This window comes from Varroa destructor, unplaced genomic scaffold (genome assembly GCF_002443255.2).
Source record: "Varroa destructor unplaced genomic scaffold, Vdes_3.0 BEIS01000003.1, whole genome shotgun sequence".
Lineage (NCBI taxonomy): Eukaryota > Metazoa > Arthropoda > Arachnida > Mesostigmata > Varroidae > Varroa > Varroa destructor.
Window position 1 is genome coordinate 56,889,308 of NW_019211456.1, and position 21,462 is coordinate 56,910,769.

The 21,462-nt window shown below is 37.3% G+C and overlaps 1 protein-coding gene across 5 annotated transcripts in view; it reads left to right on the top strand.

Moving 5' to 3' along the window:
- Positions 1-19,959, top strand: part of LOC111246287 (actin-histidine N-methyltransferase-like) — a 61,291-nt gene extending 41,332 nt beyond the window's left edge. For 3 of the 5 annotated variants that reach the window (XM_022795619.2, XM_022795621.2, XM_022795620.2), the window contains exons 7-11: positions 2,815-2,929; positions 3,274-3,348; positions 3,631-3,800; positions 4,468-4,756; positions 5,387-6,701. In XM_022795619.2, coding sequence (XP_022651354.1) covers positions 2,815-2,929; positions 3,274-3,348; positions 3,631-3,800; positions 4,468-4,756; positions 5,387-5,509 — 772 coding nt within the window. In that variant the 3' untranslated portion in view covers positions 5,510-6,701. Of the gene's footprint in view, positions 1-2,814; positions 2,930-3,273; positions 3,349-3,630; positions 3,801-4,467; positions 4,757-5,386; positions 6,702-13,654; positions 13,934-14,705; positions 14,849-19,633 lie in introns of those variants that run through there. The other 2 variants (XR_015324658.1, XM_022795623.2) reach the window with 2 other exon arrangements.
- The last annotated feature ends 1,503 nt before the right edge of the window (positions 19,960-21,462 follow it).

Sequence of the window (21,462 nt, forward strand, 5' to 3'; positions counted from 1 at the left end):
ACAACCGGTGTTATTTAATCTCGTAATGAAAATGATTTTGAAGCGCAACTGCATCACCTCGATTACCACTAACCGTAAAAATTAGAACCTTGCCTTAAAATTCTAGCTTTTCTTCCTATAGAAGGTAATGCGTGATGTACTTGAATATGGACTCTAAAACAGTAAAAACCATTTCGAATTTAAATCTTTCGTGATTTTTTGCAAGTTCTAGCACAAAACCATTTACATAGAGTCGGAAAGTGCTACAAACCAGCTCGGGAGGGAGGGAGGGAGGCAAGTTTTAGCTCCTTGTGATTAGTAACTTCTATGTATCGAAGTTGACACCAAATCGATTTTTTCACTAAACACATTATTCCTATCGGCCAAACAGATCCCAAAAATTAGGCTTTTTTTTGGTCAGAAAAATCTATTTAATACGAGGAATTGTGTATTTCCAGAGTGTGTGTAGCCTCGTGGAAAGAATTAACTAAGATATGTAGATGCAGGGGGCAATAATTATATTGCGATAATATGTTATTGGCATAATAATGAATTCGTATTTTCTATTAGTAACTATCTCTCTCTTTGTATGCTCGAGCTTTTTCGTACAATGATCTTTTGAAAAGGCAGATGATGCTCGTCATAGTGACACATTCTCCTTAGGACTGCGTTGATCCGCAATCGCGTTGAATAGTTGCACTTACTTTAGATATATTTATCGCCTGTACGTAAGGAATACTCTCGGTATCAACAATATTGTTAAAAAAGGTCTGCAAACTTTAAGTCGTTCTGCTGAAAAAATAAAAGTGCTTAAAAACAAACAGTGATAAATGTTTACCATATTCGAATCAATAACGCAACAGTTTCAGCATGTGACACTCTACTCTCAGATAGAAGATCGTTAAGAGGTAGCCTAAGCGAACAATAGACACAAATGACTAGTCTTCCAGTCACCGCAAGGACCGCTTCGTTATGGCCTGGTTGATTGGACGAATCCTTCAGCCTGTTGGTAGTCCTACCAGCCTAGATAGACTAACTTTAGAAACCTTTCTAGTTCAAATTTTTACGGAACTGCTAGAAGTGGCAAAGTTTTAGCAGATTGTCAAGTTCAGCGCTTAATCTATGTCTTTCTTATACCTGGAGTTAGGTTTAAAACGATTGCGATAACTATAACAGTAACTTATTAACAGTTCGAACAAGTAAATTTGAAACTGGTCATTAGCTATTATAGATAATATTTTTAGAATTTGGTTGTCTAGCTGATGCGATCTTTGATGATCTGGAAAATCGGTACTTTTGTTATTATCAGCTAATAATACTCATGGCAAGTGTACGTATTTTTTTTTAAATGTGCAATATCTATTCCGCGAACCCGTGGCCAAGTCATAGGTACAGGGAGCCTGTACGAACAGTGCATTCAGATCGCTGCTAATACATTTTTCCTTAAGGTAGAGAATTTTTTCGTCATGAACCTATAGTTATAAATTCAGAGTGAAGTATTGATTTTTAAGGCAGAATCACTGAATAGGAGGTTCATACTTAGCGTGGTACATAGCGAAATGTATTTGATACTAATCAAACGATCTTTAACGTCCGAGCAGATAAACACGTTTAATGGTTCTGAGGGATTGCTTTTTAGTACCGTTCCCATGGACGGTCAACCTATGCAATATTATGTAAAATTGATTGAGCTGTGTTTAGACTGGCTTGCACGTAAGTCCACAACGCTGCATCTCTGAGCAGAAAAATTGTCAAAGCAGGATGTTTAACGGGTGACTACACGACCACTGGCTATGGCTGACCTGCCTTTAGGATGTCCACAAGCGTATCTCCCACTATTTGACAGTTGATTCGAGTGGGAACCTTCTTTTCTCTTTCACAGTGAGGTTCCTACCAAATACAGAAGTTTTGTATCGTGTTATTTCTGTTCGCCCTTGGCAGCAGAAGCCGAAACAACCAGCAGCTGAAATCCCGGACCACAGAAACAGAAAAAAAACCAAAATCAATAGTTAATGCGTGCCACCCTGGGCCAATAGTCTAAATGTAAATCACCAAGCAAAGTCCTTCAGGCGAGGAATATAGCAAAGGCAGCATGTTTCGTTAAGTGGCTAATTGTCCTTTGATCGATGAGGGTTTCGCCACTATTCAATTGGCAGATCTTTCTTTCATCGACCACCTGTTAGTTGTCCAGTCATTTTTTACTAGTAATGTATTTTTCAAATTCACATCGTGGCTCAGTTGTCCAAGTGAAAAATGCCTGCTATCTTATTCTCATGTACAAGGGTGTGCGACCGCAGCCGGCATGTCAGGACACGTATTAAAAGGCCTGTTTGAGCGTGGTGTTGCTGGTGTCCGCCTATGCTTGTTAATATCGCCCATCGGGTGTTACTTGATTCAAGACAATAAGTCTTGTCTACTTGTGTCTACGGTAGTGTAATGACAGGTGGTACTGGTTAGGTTTGGAAAACGGGTAGGTACTTCTCTCAGAGGGTAACTTAAGCAGATACAGAAGTTTAAAATAGATGAAGACGTTATTTCTTTATTGGAGATGCAAACAAGCTGCCTTTTAGGTCTACAGAGATTTTGCCTTAACCAATGTTCCTTTTTTGAATTTGGCGTTAGACGCATTTCAGTTGATTTCGTAGACAGCATTAGTGGCTGATTATCGTAGATAGAGGTTATGTGACATTACTTCAATAATCTATGCAGTTATTTCTATATCGCTGATTTAAACCAATGGGTATTGTAACGCCTCTTTTTATTAAACTTGATTGATTACAAAGCAGGCTTAAAAAAGCTCTGATTTTTTGCGGGTGTTTTTAAAATTTGATTTAGGTGGGCTTGTAGCACTGTAATGACCCGACAAAATCAAGTTCCTTCGCTCACCCCAGGTCGAATGCAAACCGCACTTATCCCCCTGTGGGACATGTGCAACCATGATACTCTTAGAGTAAGTCTATTTTTAAGCTATTATTTGATTGATATTCCCATAGAGCAGTTGATTCGAGACATATCGCTACGATTTTTTAACACTAATACTTACTGAGTTTAGAATGAGCTTTTTTTTTTAGGTTACAAATTATGTTTAGGTTACAGTAACAAAATGATCAGGACAGTGATCAGAGATAACTTGTGAGGCTTTTAGATTTGTGTGTCAATCGTTTGAAGCGTTATTGTTAGCTCAAATGCTCTTAGATACCACGATGAAATATTTAGAAATGTTTTATTATTTATCAAGTGCAGAAATAGAAAAGGTCAATTGTGCTGTCTTATGACACGTGTTTATTATTGCAGAGTGGAACCGACTACGATGTGCCTTCTCAGCAACTTGTTTCGTTCGCCACTCGGGCTTACGTTAAGGACGAAGAGGTTTGCCATCACACGCTCCCTTTGCTTCAATGGCAACGATCTAGCCTTGCACTAAAACGATGATAACGATGCTCAAAGCAGACGAGTTTTCAAAACATCCATCCATCCATCCATTCATTCGTTCGTTCATTCATTAGAGATTCAATGATATTATTTAATCTTGTCTTGCTGTTGTGCCGATGCTTTCGCACAGAAATTTATCAATCACAGACAACCGCTCATTGATGTAGTAACTATCAGATAAGCTTCTGTTGTAACATATTCGTATCGTGAATTTCATAGGTATGCATCTTCTATGGTAATCGCGGTAATGCCCAGTTTTTCCTGCACAACGGATTCGTACCGCAGACATCGAACCCGTGGGACAATCTACCGTTGCGGCTCGGCCTGTCACGAAGCGACAAGCTCTTTGAAATAAAGCGTCGCCTTTGTGAACAGATGAAAATTCCCATGTTAGTAGTATCAGAAAACGAACCTTATTATTGGTTTTTTTTTACATTCGATCTTAAGTCTATACCCAGTTATTTTCCGATATGACATGAGATCGTACCGTTGGCAAAATTCGCGGATTATATAATATCTACAGTTCACTGTTCACCGAAAGTAACCGATATCTAGAAGTTTCAACAGTAACTTTATTAGTACCATGTTGTTTCTCCCTTTTCCTAGATATAAAAAGAAATCAAAACGGAGAAAGAAACGATAGAAATGAAATAAAATGTATCTCAGGCGACAGGGCTTGTCATTTTAATGAAATAATGAAGACCGAGAAAACTTATGGTTTATTACTGAGGTATATATTGACGGGTTATTTTCTTGAAATGCATTTTTATTCTTTGTACTGTTAATATAGATTTAAATAGTGGCATTTATTCATGAAGGATAATATAGAACAGCTTCTAGTAAAAGATACCAAGCTTTGGCTGCTACCTTATTCTGAATGGGTGTAGGTTTTCAGCCAAAGTTCCGACGGCAACTTTCTAACATTACATAGGTGCTTGACCTGAATAAGACGAACAGCTGTTAGAAAATATCAGACCCAGAATTATAAATATACACTTATCATAACTCGTTCTATTCTCCATGTCATTTCTCTGTTTATCTTCGCAACGTCGTCAGCTCTAGTACGTTCGAATTAAAGAAGAATCCTGATGGCAATGGTGTGCTAGTGCCCAAATTGCTGCTACACCTCGTCCACGTGCTTCAGTGGAAACCGGAACATTCGAACAAAAGTGAAACGAAGGCCAAGGCCAGCGATAATCGAGATAACATGGATAACAATATCCTTCAGGAAAACGCAGGAACAGAACAGGTCGAAGAGGAGGAAGGAGTACGCACTAAAAAAGCCATCAGTTTTTTGCAAACGCGCTGTTCGCTCCTCATGAAAACCCTGCCAAAATCTGAGGAGGTACTTATTTTAGACTATTATAAAGTATATAGATCTATTATAAGGGTCGCTGTTAGAGGGGACTTATGTTATTTGCTTATAGTTTCACTAAATACGCTAAATAAATTCATCCTCTATAAAGTCACGTATGACCTCTGACGAGGTCTTTCCCACTAAGTACGGTATCTATAAAATCGAAATTGTCTTCTTACCTTAAAACTATGTTTGTTCACGTTGTCTCCGATGATCAGGGCAAGCTTTTAGCTGCTATCCAGTAGATTAGCCTGTGTTTTTAGGGGCACAATTTTCGAAGCGCTCCCTTCAGAATCCATCGATGATCTTTCCACATCATTATTGATTTTACTGCGTCAGCAAAAATTGTACCTTTACATGCAGACAGGTAGAATCTGAGCACTGGAATTATTGCGTTCAATTGGTCTATTTACTTGGATGAAGCAATACGATCCACGTAATCGGATAAACAGGACGCTAGATGTGATGAATCGGATAGATGAACTCATACATTTTTTGCGCTTGCACAGCGCGTTCTGAAGCGTACCTAGAAGTACGCATTGTCACAGCTACGTATGCGGCTTTCGTTCGGGCTTGGTCGAGGGGTTCACTAGAGATTTGTTTTCCGCTGTTTTGCAGGAGATTAAGACGATTTTGGAGGATTCAACAGTTAGTGAAAAAACCAAGCTTGCGTTACGGTATCGCCTGTCAGAAAAGCATATACTCGAATTAGCATGTCAGAAGCTTATCTTCACAATGTAGACAATACCAAAGCACAATTGCGCACTCATCTACAATGCTTAATTAAACTAACACATACATTTGTAGTATACAGAACCTATACATAAAAATAACATGGTTCAATGTCTTCAGTTCTCTTTATATATAGGCGTATAGATAAAATCTAGTCTATGATAAATATAGCTGCTGAAGCTCTGAAAATGTTTCTGGCTAACACACGAATCGCTCTGCAGTCCCTACTGTAATACAGGTTATATTGGTGTCAACAATAACTCAGTATAATATACATCCCTATTTTATGTACCACTGAATCCAGAATCTTGTTTATTAGACAGGAGCGGCCCTTAAGGCGGTCGTTAATTGTCCAACAATAGCTTCGGAAAGGAATACAACATATTTGTGGCCGAATGATAACAGCAACTTCAACTTTAACGGCAAATTTTAATGGTCTAAACAGATGTATCAAGGGAAAAATGCGTTTCCATGTCTGCCCGTACTATCAGCTGATACCATTATATAGGAAAATCTATTATCTCTCAGATATGTTCGCAGATTAGTCGTTATCGTTGAAAGTTTTCGCAGAGAATAACCGTTTCTTTATTGAATGGAAACGAAACCCACAATTTAGCGTCAATTGTCGCTAGAGGATTATTGTTGGCCGTGTCTATAATGCGCATTTTGATATAAACAGCTCATCTATTATTTATGATTAAAGAACATCTGGGGCCAGCAAGCGTTCGCCTACCGTCGTTTGAAGTACGAGAATACCAAAACTCTGGACGGGGGCAAATGGATGCACTAGTCGTACAAACAACTATCTTAGAACGTTTCACTAAAATTATTATGGTGCATGCAAACCTGAGATAGATAACTGAAAAGAAAACTGATTCGTCCTGCAAATGTATAACTCTTCGGTGCTCCTAGTAAAAGGTCTTAATCTTACCATGTAAGATGGTTCCAAGTGTTTGTACGGTACCGTGGGACTTGAGTTTTAGTGCAGAAGTCCTTTAAATGCAAAAATTGAAATTTATGAGGTGGGTAACCTAAATAACGCTAAACTACAACCAGGTCATTCAGAACGAAACAATTTTGCACTGACTATGTAAATCCTCTATTTCTGCATTCTTCTTCGTCGTTTCTGTAAGCGTGTAGGGAGAGTTACTATGCCTGGAGCAGCTTAATAAAAAAGTCCTATCCTTTCAATGTGCCTTAAGGTGCTTTTGTCTTTCGGAAAGAACGGCCTTGATTTTCAATTACGGATCATGTATGCATTTGAATTGTAAGATTGACGTAAAGGTATAATGGAATATCGAGGTAGTGAAGTATCAATATTGAGGAATGAAACTTTTATTCGTATGAGTTACAGATAGTATTTACAATATCTCTTCGAGGAATTAAATCGAATGCTCACATGATCTTTTACATTACTGAACATATCTCTATGAATAATAAAAATAGTTTGATTTTGAGGCCAGAATAGTTTATAATAATAATAACATTATTTAGCTATTTTAGATCGGTGGAAATGACCGCTACTTCATCAGCCTTTGCGCATTTTCAGCTTGAATATTTTCGAGTACTATATTTTAACCTGGGTACTTTCAATCCGTGTTGCAGTTCGCTTTCATTTAAAGTCTTTACGAGTTGGGTTCTTCTGGCTTGTAAACGGTGACTTTTTTTTTGTTTTTTCTTTTATATTAAGTATGCACTTTAAAAACAACACATATGGTAGGGAGATAACACGTTTTAAGGCTCTATTGCTTGCTACAACAACAAAATATATACATATCTGTGATGTTTTTCGTAGAATGTTTAGAGGACTAGAAGGCAATTATCACTAGATTATTGTTAGTATGGATTTAGGAAAATTATTTTTCCGTCGTTATGGGAGCGCTTTATCGAAATGTTATCCATTGCATTGAATCGTGCGAGTTGCGATGGAAAATCACACCAACAAATCCATAAAAGCATCCCCATTACTTTTATGTTTGTATGTAAAATACTAGTATAAACCGTAAAAGATATAGCCCCGTCCTTAACTAGTAATAGAAAACAGCAACGTCTCACAAAAGGAACCTTTCTGGTAGAACAACTCCTTCTAGACTACACGTTTTTTCCTCTATGAGCTTTTTCAATATAAACCGTTCTTTTTTTTTTTCTATTTTTAATAAATTCTACTTTGTTAGCGTGGTACTCGTACTAGTATACTTTGCATATTTATTTTAGTATTGTTAGCACACTAAAATTGCTAGAAATTAACGAAAAAAATATAGTATTTCCCCCTATTCGCATCACCTGCGTTATTTTAGCATTCTCAACTTATATTTCGGTCAACTTATAATTACGATGAATTGATTACACGGCAAAGGCAATAGATCAAGGTGCAAAGGATCTAAAATGAATCAACCACCATAATTTAATTCTCAAGCGTATAGCAGAAGAGTTGGAGGGTAGTGGGAGGGGCAACTGTAGAACATGAGACTAAAAAGAGGCACACCTAATGGTTGTTATGAAATTATTCGAAAGGTACAATGGTGACAGTCCATTGACTGTCAAGACCCAATTGGCAAACGATTAGTCTAAAATTAGGCATAGCATTTCCATTAAATGAAAATGCCTATTAAGTCAATGCTTAATGAGTCGGACACAGTGATAACCAGACGGATCAACTTCACAACTGCACGTAACTAAAAATCAAAATGTTTCCTTTTTTTTGGGTTTTTTTTTTTAGATATATATGTATTGTTTTTATTTAGTATAGTAGTACTCAAGGCTATAATAAGCGCAGTAAAACAGTAAACAGCTGTAGCTTCAAAAGGTGCGACAGGTAGCTTACGACAAAATAACTAATGAAAAGATTGGTTATGAGGTAAGAAAAAAAAAAAAAAAGCACCTAACTGAAAAAAGAAAAGAAACATAATTTGTAATTTTTAGAAACGAGCTTGCAGTATACGTCATATATTTAATTAAATGCTAATATTATTAACTAAATCTGGGCGTTATCTAGGAACATATCTAAAAGCTATGTCGGAGGTAATTTCTGATTATCATTTTTTAAATCCACGTGGTATCTGGAAGTAATGACTGCTTTGTCGGTATATTGCAATGTTATTTATTATTTTATTGCAATGTGCCCAGATTTCTCAGTAACGGCAAATGTCGTTTTTATAATGATTTAGATCTGTTTTTAAATACAATCTGGCGCGAAACACTACCGGTGTAAAATGTTTCGTGCCTATAGTTTTCTTGCGCTTTTAGGATGATTCATGTCGCACATGTTTTTTTATTCATGTCAGCACAGCTAGCTAGTAAACAAACTCTATAGAGTATCTGAATTGTAATTAAAGAGATACGCAGTACATTGAGATTGATAGGGATATCGAAGCAATAGAATTGATGTTTCCCACCGATATTTATTCTAGGTTTTCGTTAGATGAGATGCAACAGTTTTTGTTTCTGGGGGATCAAAGGTCATTTATTTAGAAGTCTCTTATGACTAACACTATCCAAGATCCTCTTAATGCGGCCTACTGACGAAAGCTTCTACTGGCAACATAGAATGCTGTTTTATTTACACGACGATTTCGCTGCTCTTCAAGGCGTGCTTCCCTTATACTATCGCAAAGCTGAGGCTAGCTATCAAGCCATACCCTAGTAAAAAAAAAATATATATATACATATATATGACCTCAGCTCTGCGATAATTGTCATTTTCTTTATTCAAATGCACCAATTATTGGACATCTTTAACCCCTACTGAACTACTAGACAAGGATTACATGTTTTCTTGGCTAGAGCTTATAGTTGCCCCATTATAGCTAAATGTACACCTTTAATCTAAAAGGAACAAAATCTGCTCTAATGAACTGATAATTATGTGCAAGTATGAACATCTCTAACTGGGTAGGTATTGTAGTTTGCAGGCTGGTTCATTTTACCTAATTAGGCTACACTGGCCGGAATGGTACCTAGAAGAACTAACTTTTTTAATTTTACAAGTACAATCATCTCTCATTAGGTTTGTGAAATCATTTCATTGTACAAATGAGGTGATGACACCCGCGAGCTATAAACCTTATTACAATATGGGAATTACCTTTGCCCGCTTATTTATACCTGCTGTCGGTTTAACTGGAGATGAGAAGACAGAACGGTCTGCTTTAGCCCATTTTGATATTTACGTCTGTGTAGATGTTTTATACGTTGGAAGGCTGAACGCTTTTCAGGTATCTTCAGTGAACGTCGGAATATCGGTCAGCAGTACACTGCGAAGCTGTAGTCACCTAAATAACGGTATCAATTTCGAAAACGTCGGCTTTTCTTTGTCTGAACTCAGTGGGTTCTGGCAGCTTAACTTTTTCAAAGAATTAGGATTAAGCACGCAGTAGTCAGTGCAATCTTCAAACGAAGTAACTAATACTTCAACTAATAGTTTCATTCAATTCTGACAACCACGGTCTTTACTTTTATAATTTATTCTTGTACGTAATCAGCGAAAGACCTCCTGTTATCGTTAGCGTGTAGCCTATGGATGTAAACAAGTTGACAATATTCAAAGTTGTTTTGTGCGAACAAAACGAATCGATGTTTCTATTTTTCATTTTATCGCCTGTGTCTTAATCTTACTACTTTGAAGACAAAGTTGTTTGGGATTACTGGTGCCTAATGCTGGCTGAGCTAATGTGTGTTATACACTGCAAAGTTCTTCCATTACATATTCGTCTTCATAAAAGGGTGCCATTGAGTAACGCATAAATAAAGGTCGCCAATAAGAGTCGTGAATAACCCCTTTGTTTGGACCCCTTTGTTTATTTTATGTCGTTTCCGTCCACGACACCGTCACCAATACTAACAAAATTTCTCTAGAAAAATGTCGTTTAGTAAACCTAAAAATGGCTCGAGTTTTTTTTAGGAAGCTAGCTTTAAGCATGAAACAAGGTATGTATACGACAAGTTTCGTACTTAAGCCAGCACTTCAACTTCTAGTAGGCAAGCAAGTTACCTCTTGCAGCAGCACCAAGAAGACGGTAGACCTGGTACCTTTAGTTGAGTTGGCACTTTTGAAGGTACTCGCATTCATGCTAACTAGCTTTAAATACGGTGGTCCTCGAACCCGAGTCGAACGCTGCTTCGGAGCGAAATTTCGTAAAAATATTGGTCGAAACGAGTTAATGTTGTCCCTATTTCTTCCACAAAGACCTTACGTGCAATCATCGTTGATCCATCAGCACCCTCTTCTCCATGATTTGGGTCTCACGAAGCCTCTTTTCCGTTAGAAATCACGATCGTAGCACAATCTTTCCGAACTGTTGGGATTCTTGCTTCAGTCATGCAAGCATTAAACAAAGTAGTATAGCAGGTTTCTAGCGGAGTCGTTTCTTCTATTTGTTCATTGAATATTTCGTCCGGGTTACAAGTTCTATGATCAGGAAGGTTCAGGTTACCGTTCACGATCCCAAACAGTTTTTTTGCGCTATTGCCATACGTTCGGGGTTTTTTTGATAATCAGTATTGGAGGTAGCATGGCAGATAGATCGCCTCGCTTGAACCTACATTGCTTTGGAAATGGGTTTCTAGAACCTTGACGGGGACCGGACAACTTGGTGTGGTAGGTCTGTAGTGTTATATAGAGCGCGCTCGCAAAATGTCTTCCGAGGATTTGATTAGCTCTTTGCTTCGAAATTTACTCGTTTGAGGCATATTTTTTAGAATTACTTAATCCCGGTGATCCATATCCGAAAGCTAATTCGAATTTTCGTGCTTTGAACTGAGCACATGATCCATTAGGTGAGGATCGTTTGATGGCTCTGCATCTAGTTAATATCGACATAGTGTATTTGCGGCTTTTAGTACATATTAGACAGACCTACGGGCTTTGCCCCGCGTTTGAGTTCCGTTGACTGATCTAACTAATTTAATTAATTACATCCAGTTTAAAAAAAACTTTCGTACGCATAAACAGTTACTTCGTTGCAATTACTTTGGTCACCTAACTTGTTATTGTTTGACAGCTGGCTCCTCTGCTTGTTCTAATTCGGACTAATTATATTCGGGTCCTACGTAGCTTAATTTTCCATCTGATATTTATCAGAAATTCGTTCAAGCAGCTCAAAATCATGTTCAGAATTCATTCTTATGGTTCGTCAATCAAACCTTGCGGCCTTTTTCAAGCCGAAATATCATTTTTAGATATAACATTTGTAGCCGACTTGTCAATATCTATCGATTATTTTTCATACATAAAACACCATCTTAAGTTTTCATCCTTCAAACGACAACTGGCATTAAGACACCCCTATACATAGCCCTTGATGTAAAAAAACCTTAATATAAGTGAAACAATTGTTGCATTGTTGCCCCTTAGGAGAAAAGTCATTCGATCGGCATTTTCTTTAGAACTTTAGAAATAGAGCTTAATCCGGTCGTAGCCCACTATCTAAGACCTTCGGCAAAGCAGATACGATAGATAAATATTTTGGACATTTATGCAACTAAGCGAAATAATTTTTCTCCCAATGCGTCATCAAAAAAATGAACGGCATTTTTCCAGATCATAATAACAAGTTCATAATTAAATCATCAAAGTCTGACTAGATGGCGCGCGTTGTTGTTGGACATATCATATATATATATATGCATATATATATATATATATATATATATATATATATATAAAACATATATATATATATATATATATGCAGAAAGTAGAGTTTCATGACTTTGGTCACAATGGTTTGGTGTTGCTTTAAATATTCCGGAGTTCTATTTCAACTTCGTCGCCTTTGGCCGGCAAAAAACAATGCTAGGAAACATTTATGGACGCAATCTTCTTCGCCCTAGTGTTTGAACTCGGTGCATTTTGTCTGCTTCCTGAAAGCTCAGGTAGGCAGCTTGTCGAAAAAGAATGTATTTATTTTATCCCTAAGGGCTCGTTATGCTGTGTCCTCTTAGAAACAACTGTTGCCTACAGTGTTCCTCGCAGTTGGCCTAGCAAGCAGGGTGTATACGAAAACCCGTAGCTTAAATTTAAAAAGTGTTGTTTTAGACAGACTGATGTCTGGTTGATAGTGTTTAATTTGTAAATGTGAATGTACATTAGGTTAAATATTATGTTGGTGTGTTGATTTTGAGCATTTATATATTACATACAAGTTAAAAGTTTGTCAATTCCTATAAAGTAAACGGAATTTAAGGAAGGAAGAAAATTTTAACTCAATTTGTACGTTGATTTTAGAACAAATGCTTGAAGAAAAAGGATTGAAAAATGAGTACTTGTAGTACTCGGAGTACTTGTTAACAAAGTTAGCCCAATAAGACATGATGAGTGCTATATTACATGTTTTTAGTGGATATTTGCTTTGTTGTGTGCTATCTACCATAATATCGGTCATAATGACTAGATATATTCTGTTTTTAAAAAAATTCTATTGTATAAGATTCTTAAAATGAACATGGTGAAATCTTGCTAGATTTGTATATGAAATGCACGAATATAGAGTAGACTCAGTTATGGTAAAAAAAACGAAAAAACAAATGGAGAGGGTGTACTTTTTATTCTCAACTGGCTATTGACCTTTAGTTTCTACTCTCTGTATACTACGTCGTCCCGGATATGAATCGTGACGTATTACTGCAGGGGTAATTCTGAAAACAGCCTACGAAATAACTGGGTCCCATTTATTATCCCGCTGAAACCTGCAAGAAGCAGACGCACAATGCGGAAAGCCGGTCCCGATGTGCAGTACTATATACCACGCTTCTTTTCATCGATTATTGGTTATCCGGCCTGTTACATTATAAGGATATAGGCTCACAATGGTTGATCCCCTTATAGACGAGGTGTGCATCTATTACAATGGTTATAGTCGTGCACGTGTTATTCAACTCGTGACAATAAATACTGCATACGGTTATGGTTGGTATGAGAAAGCAGTGGGGAACGTAACCTGACGCAGTGAAAGCGAAGGGGCGCGTGGCCGCTGAGCAGTGTCACAGAGAAAAAATTGAATTCTGATTGTCAATGAAGCTATCCCGCGCAATTATTTAGTAGAAGTTACAAAATAACGCTGCGACCCCTTGCGACAATTTTTTTCCTTTTAAGACGCTATTTAGAATCCGTTCAATGAAACATCTTTACTCGGACATTTGGCGTTCGAATTGCAGTGACCAACCGAAAATCAAAATATTCGCGTTTACGAACGAAAATGCCAGCTGCGAAGTTCTGCGAGTTATTCGAAGTTTACGAACATGAGTTCCTTCCTAGAGCTAGAGCCGCAGGGACCTTTGACGCTCTAATCCTCGTAAATGCTGAAAAATCTACTACTTCAAACACTATGAGCTGTTGGTTAAAAAATTCTAGGTCTTGCGGAAAACCGATCTGGAGATAAGCAATGAACTGTTGGAAGTTGTGGTAGAAGCCCATCCAGCTTAAAGAATACTCAGGTATGTAAAGCACCATCAGTCATTGTCGAATGAAAATTAATATTATTAAAAAATGGGACACATGGATGTCCCGTGATGTAACGTAAACGTATGAACGTTTGCTTCCTTTGCGCTTATATTAAAGCAGTGATTCATTTTTGTATCAAATTGTCACTTGCAATGAAACACTGATGGTTGTTGTTGATCACGCTTCCTAATTCGTCGATCATGGCATACGTGTAAGAAGATTATGGTCGATGAAAGAACAGTTAAACCATCTTCAGCATTGTAACAGCACAATAACACTTGAGTCCAAGTGCGGCATGTGAACGAGATTCACCACATTTATTAAGTATCAATAATATCGTATAAGTATCAATAGATTTCGTCAACTTCTGAATAGGAACATGCTTCAAGTCTAAGCATAATTTCGAAATTTGGTTTCCAAGCTAAATTGTTGCACCCCAGACGTCAAGAAGAATAGAGAAATCAATAAACTCGCATCTAACGTAAAATGTCAGATTTTTCTATGTGTAGGGTTATCTTGACCTGTAGTAATACTGCCTCCAAATTAGCAGATAAAGAAAGAATAAGATTTATTTTAAAAATCTTTCTGACAAAAAATATCTCCATACACTCTAATGTAAATAGGGGAGAATAACCTCTCTCTAGGTGGCTCGACAAGTGTTAAACATTTGCAAAACACCCTAATGTCTTTCTTAGCTATATACAAAATCAACATTTTAAAAAATATATGTATATTTGCCATTTGTGTCGGTTTTTTCCTATATAGTCGAAAATGGCGTTTTTCCCGAAAAACGGTTTAAGATAAAGAGTAAATAATGTGGAAACGTTCAATATATACTTCGCGCACTCACGCGTCCAAGCCGTTGAGTACCAACCAACTCCGTTCCAATGTATGAAAATATGGGAAATGTAAGTTTGTTCATTAGTTTATTTCTGTTTTATTTATTAGTAGGTATTTTATTAAGGAGCAAGGTTTGTTTCAAAATATGCCAATCAACTACATTTGATATAATAATAATTTGGTGCACAACACAGACAACACTTCTTTTTTTTTAAATTTAACTTCTGCACCCCCGGCAAATGATATAAATTCCTTGATTCTGTTTACTTAAATATTCGATTATCTACTAAAATACAGTGACAGATATTTGTATTTCGACGGACGTTATGTCGTCAAGTGTACGCCCGACTTCTTGTTGTATTTACAGGAACGATTACCGCTTAATAATAATAGACTGCCGAAATAATAAATTACGAAATACTAATAATAAATTGTTCGGCTACCCCACATAAGTGTTTTGGCGGACGGTAAGAGGTAACAAATTTATTCTAATGTTAGCAACCTGTTAGTTCCCAAATACTTTTTCGTAACACTCTAGCTAAACGCAAAATCTGTAGAAATATTCTTTGATAAAAAAAATGGGAAGATTTATTTTGAATTTTACCCGGTTACACATCATAAAAGTATTACACATTTTGTTAAAAAAAACTATAGAAAGTTATATGGCAATGCGTAAGACCTTCATTATTCGTATGTACTAGTGTAGATTATTGTCGGATCGCTAGCAGGAACAATTTATAGACATCGCTCCGGATCACGGTATCCCATGTAATGATTCATATTGTTAGTTGAACCATTATAAGATGAACAAATCTTCACAGATTAGTGGAGATATAGAGGCAAGCTGGCGTTGTGTTGCTAGAAATGTATGTAGGCTGATTTTGGACTAATGCTTCAGACTGTTTCTAGGGGTGCTAACAATTCTACGACTTTTTACATAACTTGTAAGTCGTCTAGCAACTAACTTGTTCCTCTCGTGGCGCTTTCAAATTGTCCAGCCAATGATCTTTCTTCCTAAAAAGCTGTGACTGTTCGTAATTGAAGTTTCAGCCTATGGCACATCAGAAATATCTATTTCTCAATATCTGGTTCCCTGCGGTAGCCATTCCAATAACAAGCCAACAGCCATCCGCGAGACGGGTTGCTTTGATATTGTCCTATGTTTATTTTAAGTTTACAGGAATTTGCATAACTGACAAATGACGGAAGCTTCGTAAGCAAGGTAGTTTCATAACAATTGACCAATAAAGAAATTGCACGATGTAGTATAAAAGCGTCCCCTTACAAAATGGGGTTGATTGAGAGATAATTCTCGTTTTCGTTTGAAATTTCTGAACACCAACGATACTTGTTTTTTTTTTTTCTTTTTTTTTTATTAAGGACCTCGTAATCTACTAAGCAAACGAAAAATCATTTGAGCTATCGAATTGGCTCTACTTTACAAACCGTTAACGATCATCGAATCTTCACACTTTTCTACCCTGTATGTGAACAATCAGCAGGGTGGACTTTTGGTTCCTATAGCTGATTAAATTGCTATCTGAGTTTCGACGAGACGGCTGCGGTAGAGCGACAATTTCATGCTATGGCCGTTCGGCGTCGCTCGTCTTTGAGCGCAGAGAACGCGGTTTTATGGGATTAACGCTTGGTTGGCAACCACCAAACGACTAGATTCACCCCCCACCTGCCCCTTTGTTAATCCTCAAGCAAATAGTACTGTCCATCATAGAAGGAAAATACAGAAAAACAGCAGCGAAACGCGCTTGAAAAAGGCAGTCGATACTATTAGGTGTGCCCCTGCCGTTGCGTCAATTAAGCATTACAAAAACCTTAAATACCAAGAGCACTAGCAGCTTAGCATCACTGCCAGTACAGGATTTCATCGTCTGCTTCTGCGATTGTTAAACTATTGTCTCCTTTGACATTTCACAAAAAGTTTCCTTAACGGTGTCCTAACCACTGGTCATTGTAGAGTATCCACGGGCCTAACCATAATACAAATTTACCCTGTACGCACGTTTATCGCTTAGACGAAAAGAAACATCTTGTCGGAGTAATCCCAGTGTTGTTGCAATCTACTCTTGCTAAATACCTATTGCTTGGACAACAATAGCTTGCAGTTGTATTACTCAATGTCCGCATCATTGCAGTTCTATTGCTAGTTCATGGACTACCGTATTTCTTTCACCTATGTGTTCATTTCGTACGGGTACCTCACTGCCAACCGATAGCGTCTTTTTATCTTTCAAACTGAATTATTTCTCTAAGGTGTATTATTTACGTTGGGTGTTTTTTTGACGGTACTTTGATTCAGGTCGTGGTTCAGAGATCGTAATACTGTTAGATCTTATGATATACCGAGGGGCTCGTTTGACGAAATACCCTCTGTTGTTGTTGTTGTTGATAACAATCTCAGTTGTTCAAAACGTTGTTGCCACATCATTTCCTTACATTAAACTTATTACGACAAACTCAAGACGATTAGTGGCAACATATCGATAACCGCTGATGATATCATGGAAAGACAGCTATTGTCTATCGGGTAGTTTAGCACTCGTATAATATATATTCATGTTTCGAGTTCCACTTGAAAGTCGACCAAAACTCGGATTTTTACTATTTTTTTTTTTTTTGTCGAAAACGAATGATAACATACAATGTATGTACCATACACAAACGTGTATTGCATATTTTTGAGTTTGTATGGAAAATTTTGTATCACTTGGAAAATCTCTATAAGGTTATGTTTGCTAAGCTTATTTTCTTCAAAAAAAAAAAAAGTTCGTAAAGTTCTCCTAAAAAGTTACGAGGTAATTGCCAAAAAGATCGCAATTTAAAAGCCAAGTTTAAACAGGGGTATCCGAGACCTAAAGGATGCCCTCCGTTTGAGATTGATGATCATTTAAACGCAATTTTGAAGGCAGACGGCTGACAAACAACTCGGAAATTGGCCAAAAAGATGACCCGTAATCGCACAACCGTCATACTTAAAGTTTGAGTACCTCTTTGAATCCAACAAAGAACTGCGACATAACGCTGCACCGCAGTATTTTGTCCGATATAGATCGGCACGCGGCCACAATAACCGATTTCTGTAGGGAATTATCATTGAGTAAGAGAAAAAGGTACCTGTACGTACAGGAGTCGGAATGGGTGGCTCTAAGGGGAAGCCAAGGCCCAGAAAAGGTTACAATTTGTGCTTGGAAACTGCTTAGTACGAATTAGAGAACCGATCGAAATGTTTAGTTGATCCTGTTGTATCGGGTGAGCTAAGCTATTCAAAAGACAAAACCTAAACAAATGAGGTTAGGTCAGATTGCTCCATGAAAATATGCTGGTTACACCCAGCGAACATCGTCAAGAGTAGCCTCTCGCCTTGGACGAAGAGGTTTTATCCGAAGCTCACTATGACAGTTCTTTAGCTTTTTTTGTTCATCGGGTAATCAACAACAGGCCGGAACCCGCTACCCTCTGGCGAGACAATTGTCAACAAGTACACGTGATACATGACGTCAAAACTCATCGTCACAGCAATAAAAAAAATATTCAGTTCTTTTTTAATACAGAAGCACGAGAGCTTTCTTTCGAACTCACTTGCTTTATTCAATCTATTGGCGTTTTGAAAATGCAATAATCACTTTGGTGAACTCTTATTTAGGCCAGCTACCCTTGCTGTCCCAGTTCTTCAAAAGCTTAGCTTGTTATGCTATTGATAACATGAGTTCAATTTAAACTCAACATTAATTGATAGCTGTTTATAATTGCCGTATACCACTTTAACGTAAGCAAGTAAAAGAGCTCACGGGCTCTAGGTCAATTATTTTGAAAAAAAAAAAATATGTCTCGAATAGCAAATCAGAGATCGTCTCAGAAATAAACATCAAAGGCTAGCAAAGATTTTTCGCTCCATAATTGCGCAGCGTCCAACTACTCGTCATAATTTTCGTTTGGTATTTTCATTGTACAATTCTAAATAAAAAAAAAATAGGTAACTAACCTAAGCTAGTTATCACTACAGTCGTGTTTTTTTTTTTTTTTACTGGACTTTTTCAAGTGCTAGCTTTTTCAATGCTAATTATAGCTTCACTATCCCAAAAGATAAATTATTGAGCAAATAATTTTTGCTTTTGGGATTGCTTCAACGTTATTGTATATATATATATATATATATATATATAACTTCAATCGTTAATCGTATTTTTTGTAGGCGTCCTATCATATTCAATACAGTATTCACAGCAGAATACTAGCACTAACATGTATATAGTATATAAATATGTTTGCGCCCAATAAATATAAGTGGCCGCTCATTCACCTCTTAGGGTAAAAAGGTTTTCTGTTTGCGCATGGTTTACCTGCAACCTATGCTTTATCAGAGTGAAAAAAGTATGTGTATATGTGGGTCAGCTTCTATCGTTCTTGGCGTTTGCAAAGTACTCCTAGTTTACAGGTATTTATTATACTTTCAGACCGAGTTTTTATATGAGAAGTCTGACGTTCTGAACTTTGATACGTCGTACTAGAAGCTTACTCTAATTAATGATTAAAAAATAATCGACTTCGGCCTGTTTCTGTTAATATCCTAGATCCCTAGATTTCAACTGTAGCCCTTCTCGCTTACATTTCAAGTCACCGTGTACTATCCGTGAACTATAAGTTATTAGCGAAAACAACTTACTTATTGTCACTCATTCGTAAGGTAACACCGACATTTGTTATTCTTCTCGTGCGTGTCGCTTTTAGGAGCACCACTGTTCGATTTGTGGGGATTGTTAGGTTAAAGGCGCTTGGAGAAACGACCGAACAATAAGACTAATTTGATCTTTTGTATTTATAAAATTTTAAATCCACAGAAAACATCAATACCTTCTTCAACATTGAGATCAGACAGGATTAATCGTCAGGTTACGTTCGGCCGCACTTGGAGCATCTGCAACGCTTTGGATTCTACAGAGTAAAGAGGTGCCTCTCGTAAGTTACGATGCCAGCGCCCTCTGCGGCGTAACGTTGGCTTGAACATCGTCGATCAGCTCAGTGGTCTGTCAAATGATTACTCAAAATATAATTGAGGATGTGTTTAATACTTTGATATACGAAAAACAGGAGCAATGAAATATCTCCTGTAAAACTGCTAAGAAATTCATTTAAATATAATAAATATTCATAATTTTTCTCGCTACATTTCCTGCTTTCAATGCTGTTCTCAGCTCAAGTCAACAAACTTTTACAAATAATATCAATTTACGAAAATGAAAGTCAAAGTTGAATTGATGCTATAACGGCGAAGTTTTCATCTGGTTACAGTCTTTGCCTATCAAAATACGAATTCAATTCAACAATAAACATTGGCAAATTTTATTACTAGGTAATTATAGGAAAAAAAAAAAAAGAGCTCTGCGCTAATCAATGCTATCTTTGTAGAATATTTGGTATATTATATTACTGCTATCTGTTCTTCTACAAGTACTCTTTTCTTATATCTAAGAGCTTTCGATTTATTTACTCTAAGCTTGATTCTAGCTGAGGGCCTGGAGCCTCACTAATCCTCCACACCACTAATACCTATTTTTGATTACTTGTATCATGTTTTTGTCGTAGACGCTTGAGCTTTTATCCTTTATAAAGGCTTCGTGCTTATGATCTGTGCAATCTGACTAGAAACATCATTACATCCGTTCAGCTTTTAGCGGTTGAACAGAACAGAAGGTTTACGAGGGCAAACAATGAATGCTCCGTGAAGTAAGTACAATATTGACACTGTTGTTCAGAGACACGGGTACAAATTTTCTTTTTTGTAGACAAATTTTAATAAAGTTGATAAAGAGTTGTAAACAGCTACGTACTATGATGCAGAGGGTGTACCCATCGCGTCAACAAAGTTAACGTTCTCGGTGCGCTAGATATATGCTAAAGTGCTATTTCGTGTAATTAAGTCATCTTTCATCATAATCGTCGAAATCACAATCAACATCACCCCTGCTGGTTTTTTTTTAACCATTATGGCATCATTTCATTCAACCGTCTCGAAACGCAGAAGGTGTGTTAAAGCCCGGATTCGAACCGAACCATATCAAATTTTAAGATGAATTTTGATGATTGTTATGCTTTTCAGACTATACATGAATTCGTCATTGGATTAAGGAAAGACTTAACGAAAGGAAAACAGATTCTAGTAGCCAGGCTCATATAAAAGCGATCACAAAACTATTTCTGGGCTATGTTTTCAATTGTAGATCTCGGGATACCGAGAGTAACCTAAAAAATAAAGGATAAAGTGCCCCTGTCATCAAGAAAACTAGAAAACAAGTTAAAACGGTGTGCAACGCAGTGAAGGAACCGAATCATACTGATCGCGCCACGAAAACACCGGCTTGTAACGATTTCTTAGTTACATCCGAGCTTGACAGAGCTCGGGCTGCTTCGCCTGTAAGGACCCTTCGATGCCATATTGAAATGAACGGCCTTAGCTGCCGTAAGCCAGCCAATGAAAACCAGAACTATGCGCGTTTCACATGGGCTAAGTAGTTCCTATATTGTACAGTTTAAAGCTGGGAACGGGTTTGCTCTTTAGGCGAATCGTGCTCAAGATTTTGTGGAGCAACGCTAAACACGTTCCCTGGACCTCTGACGAAAGATTCGACAGCTCTTGTGAAATCAATCTGGTCAAACCCAGCAGTAAAAT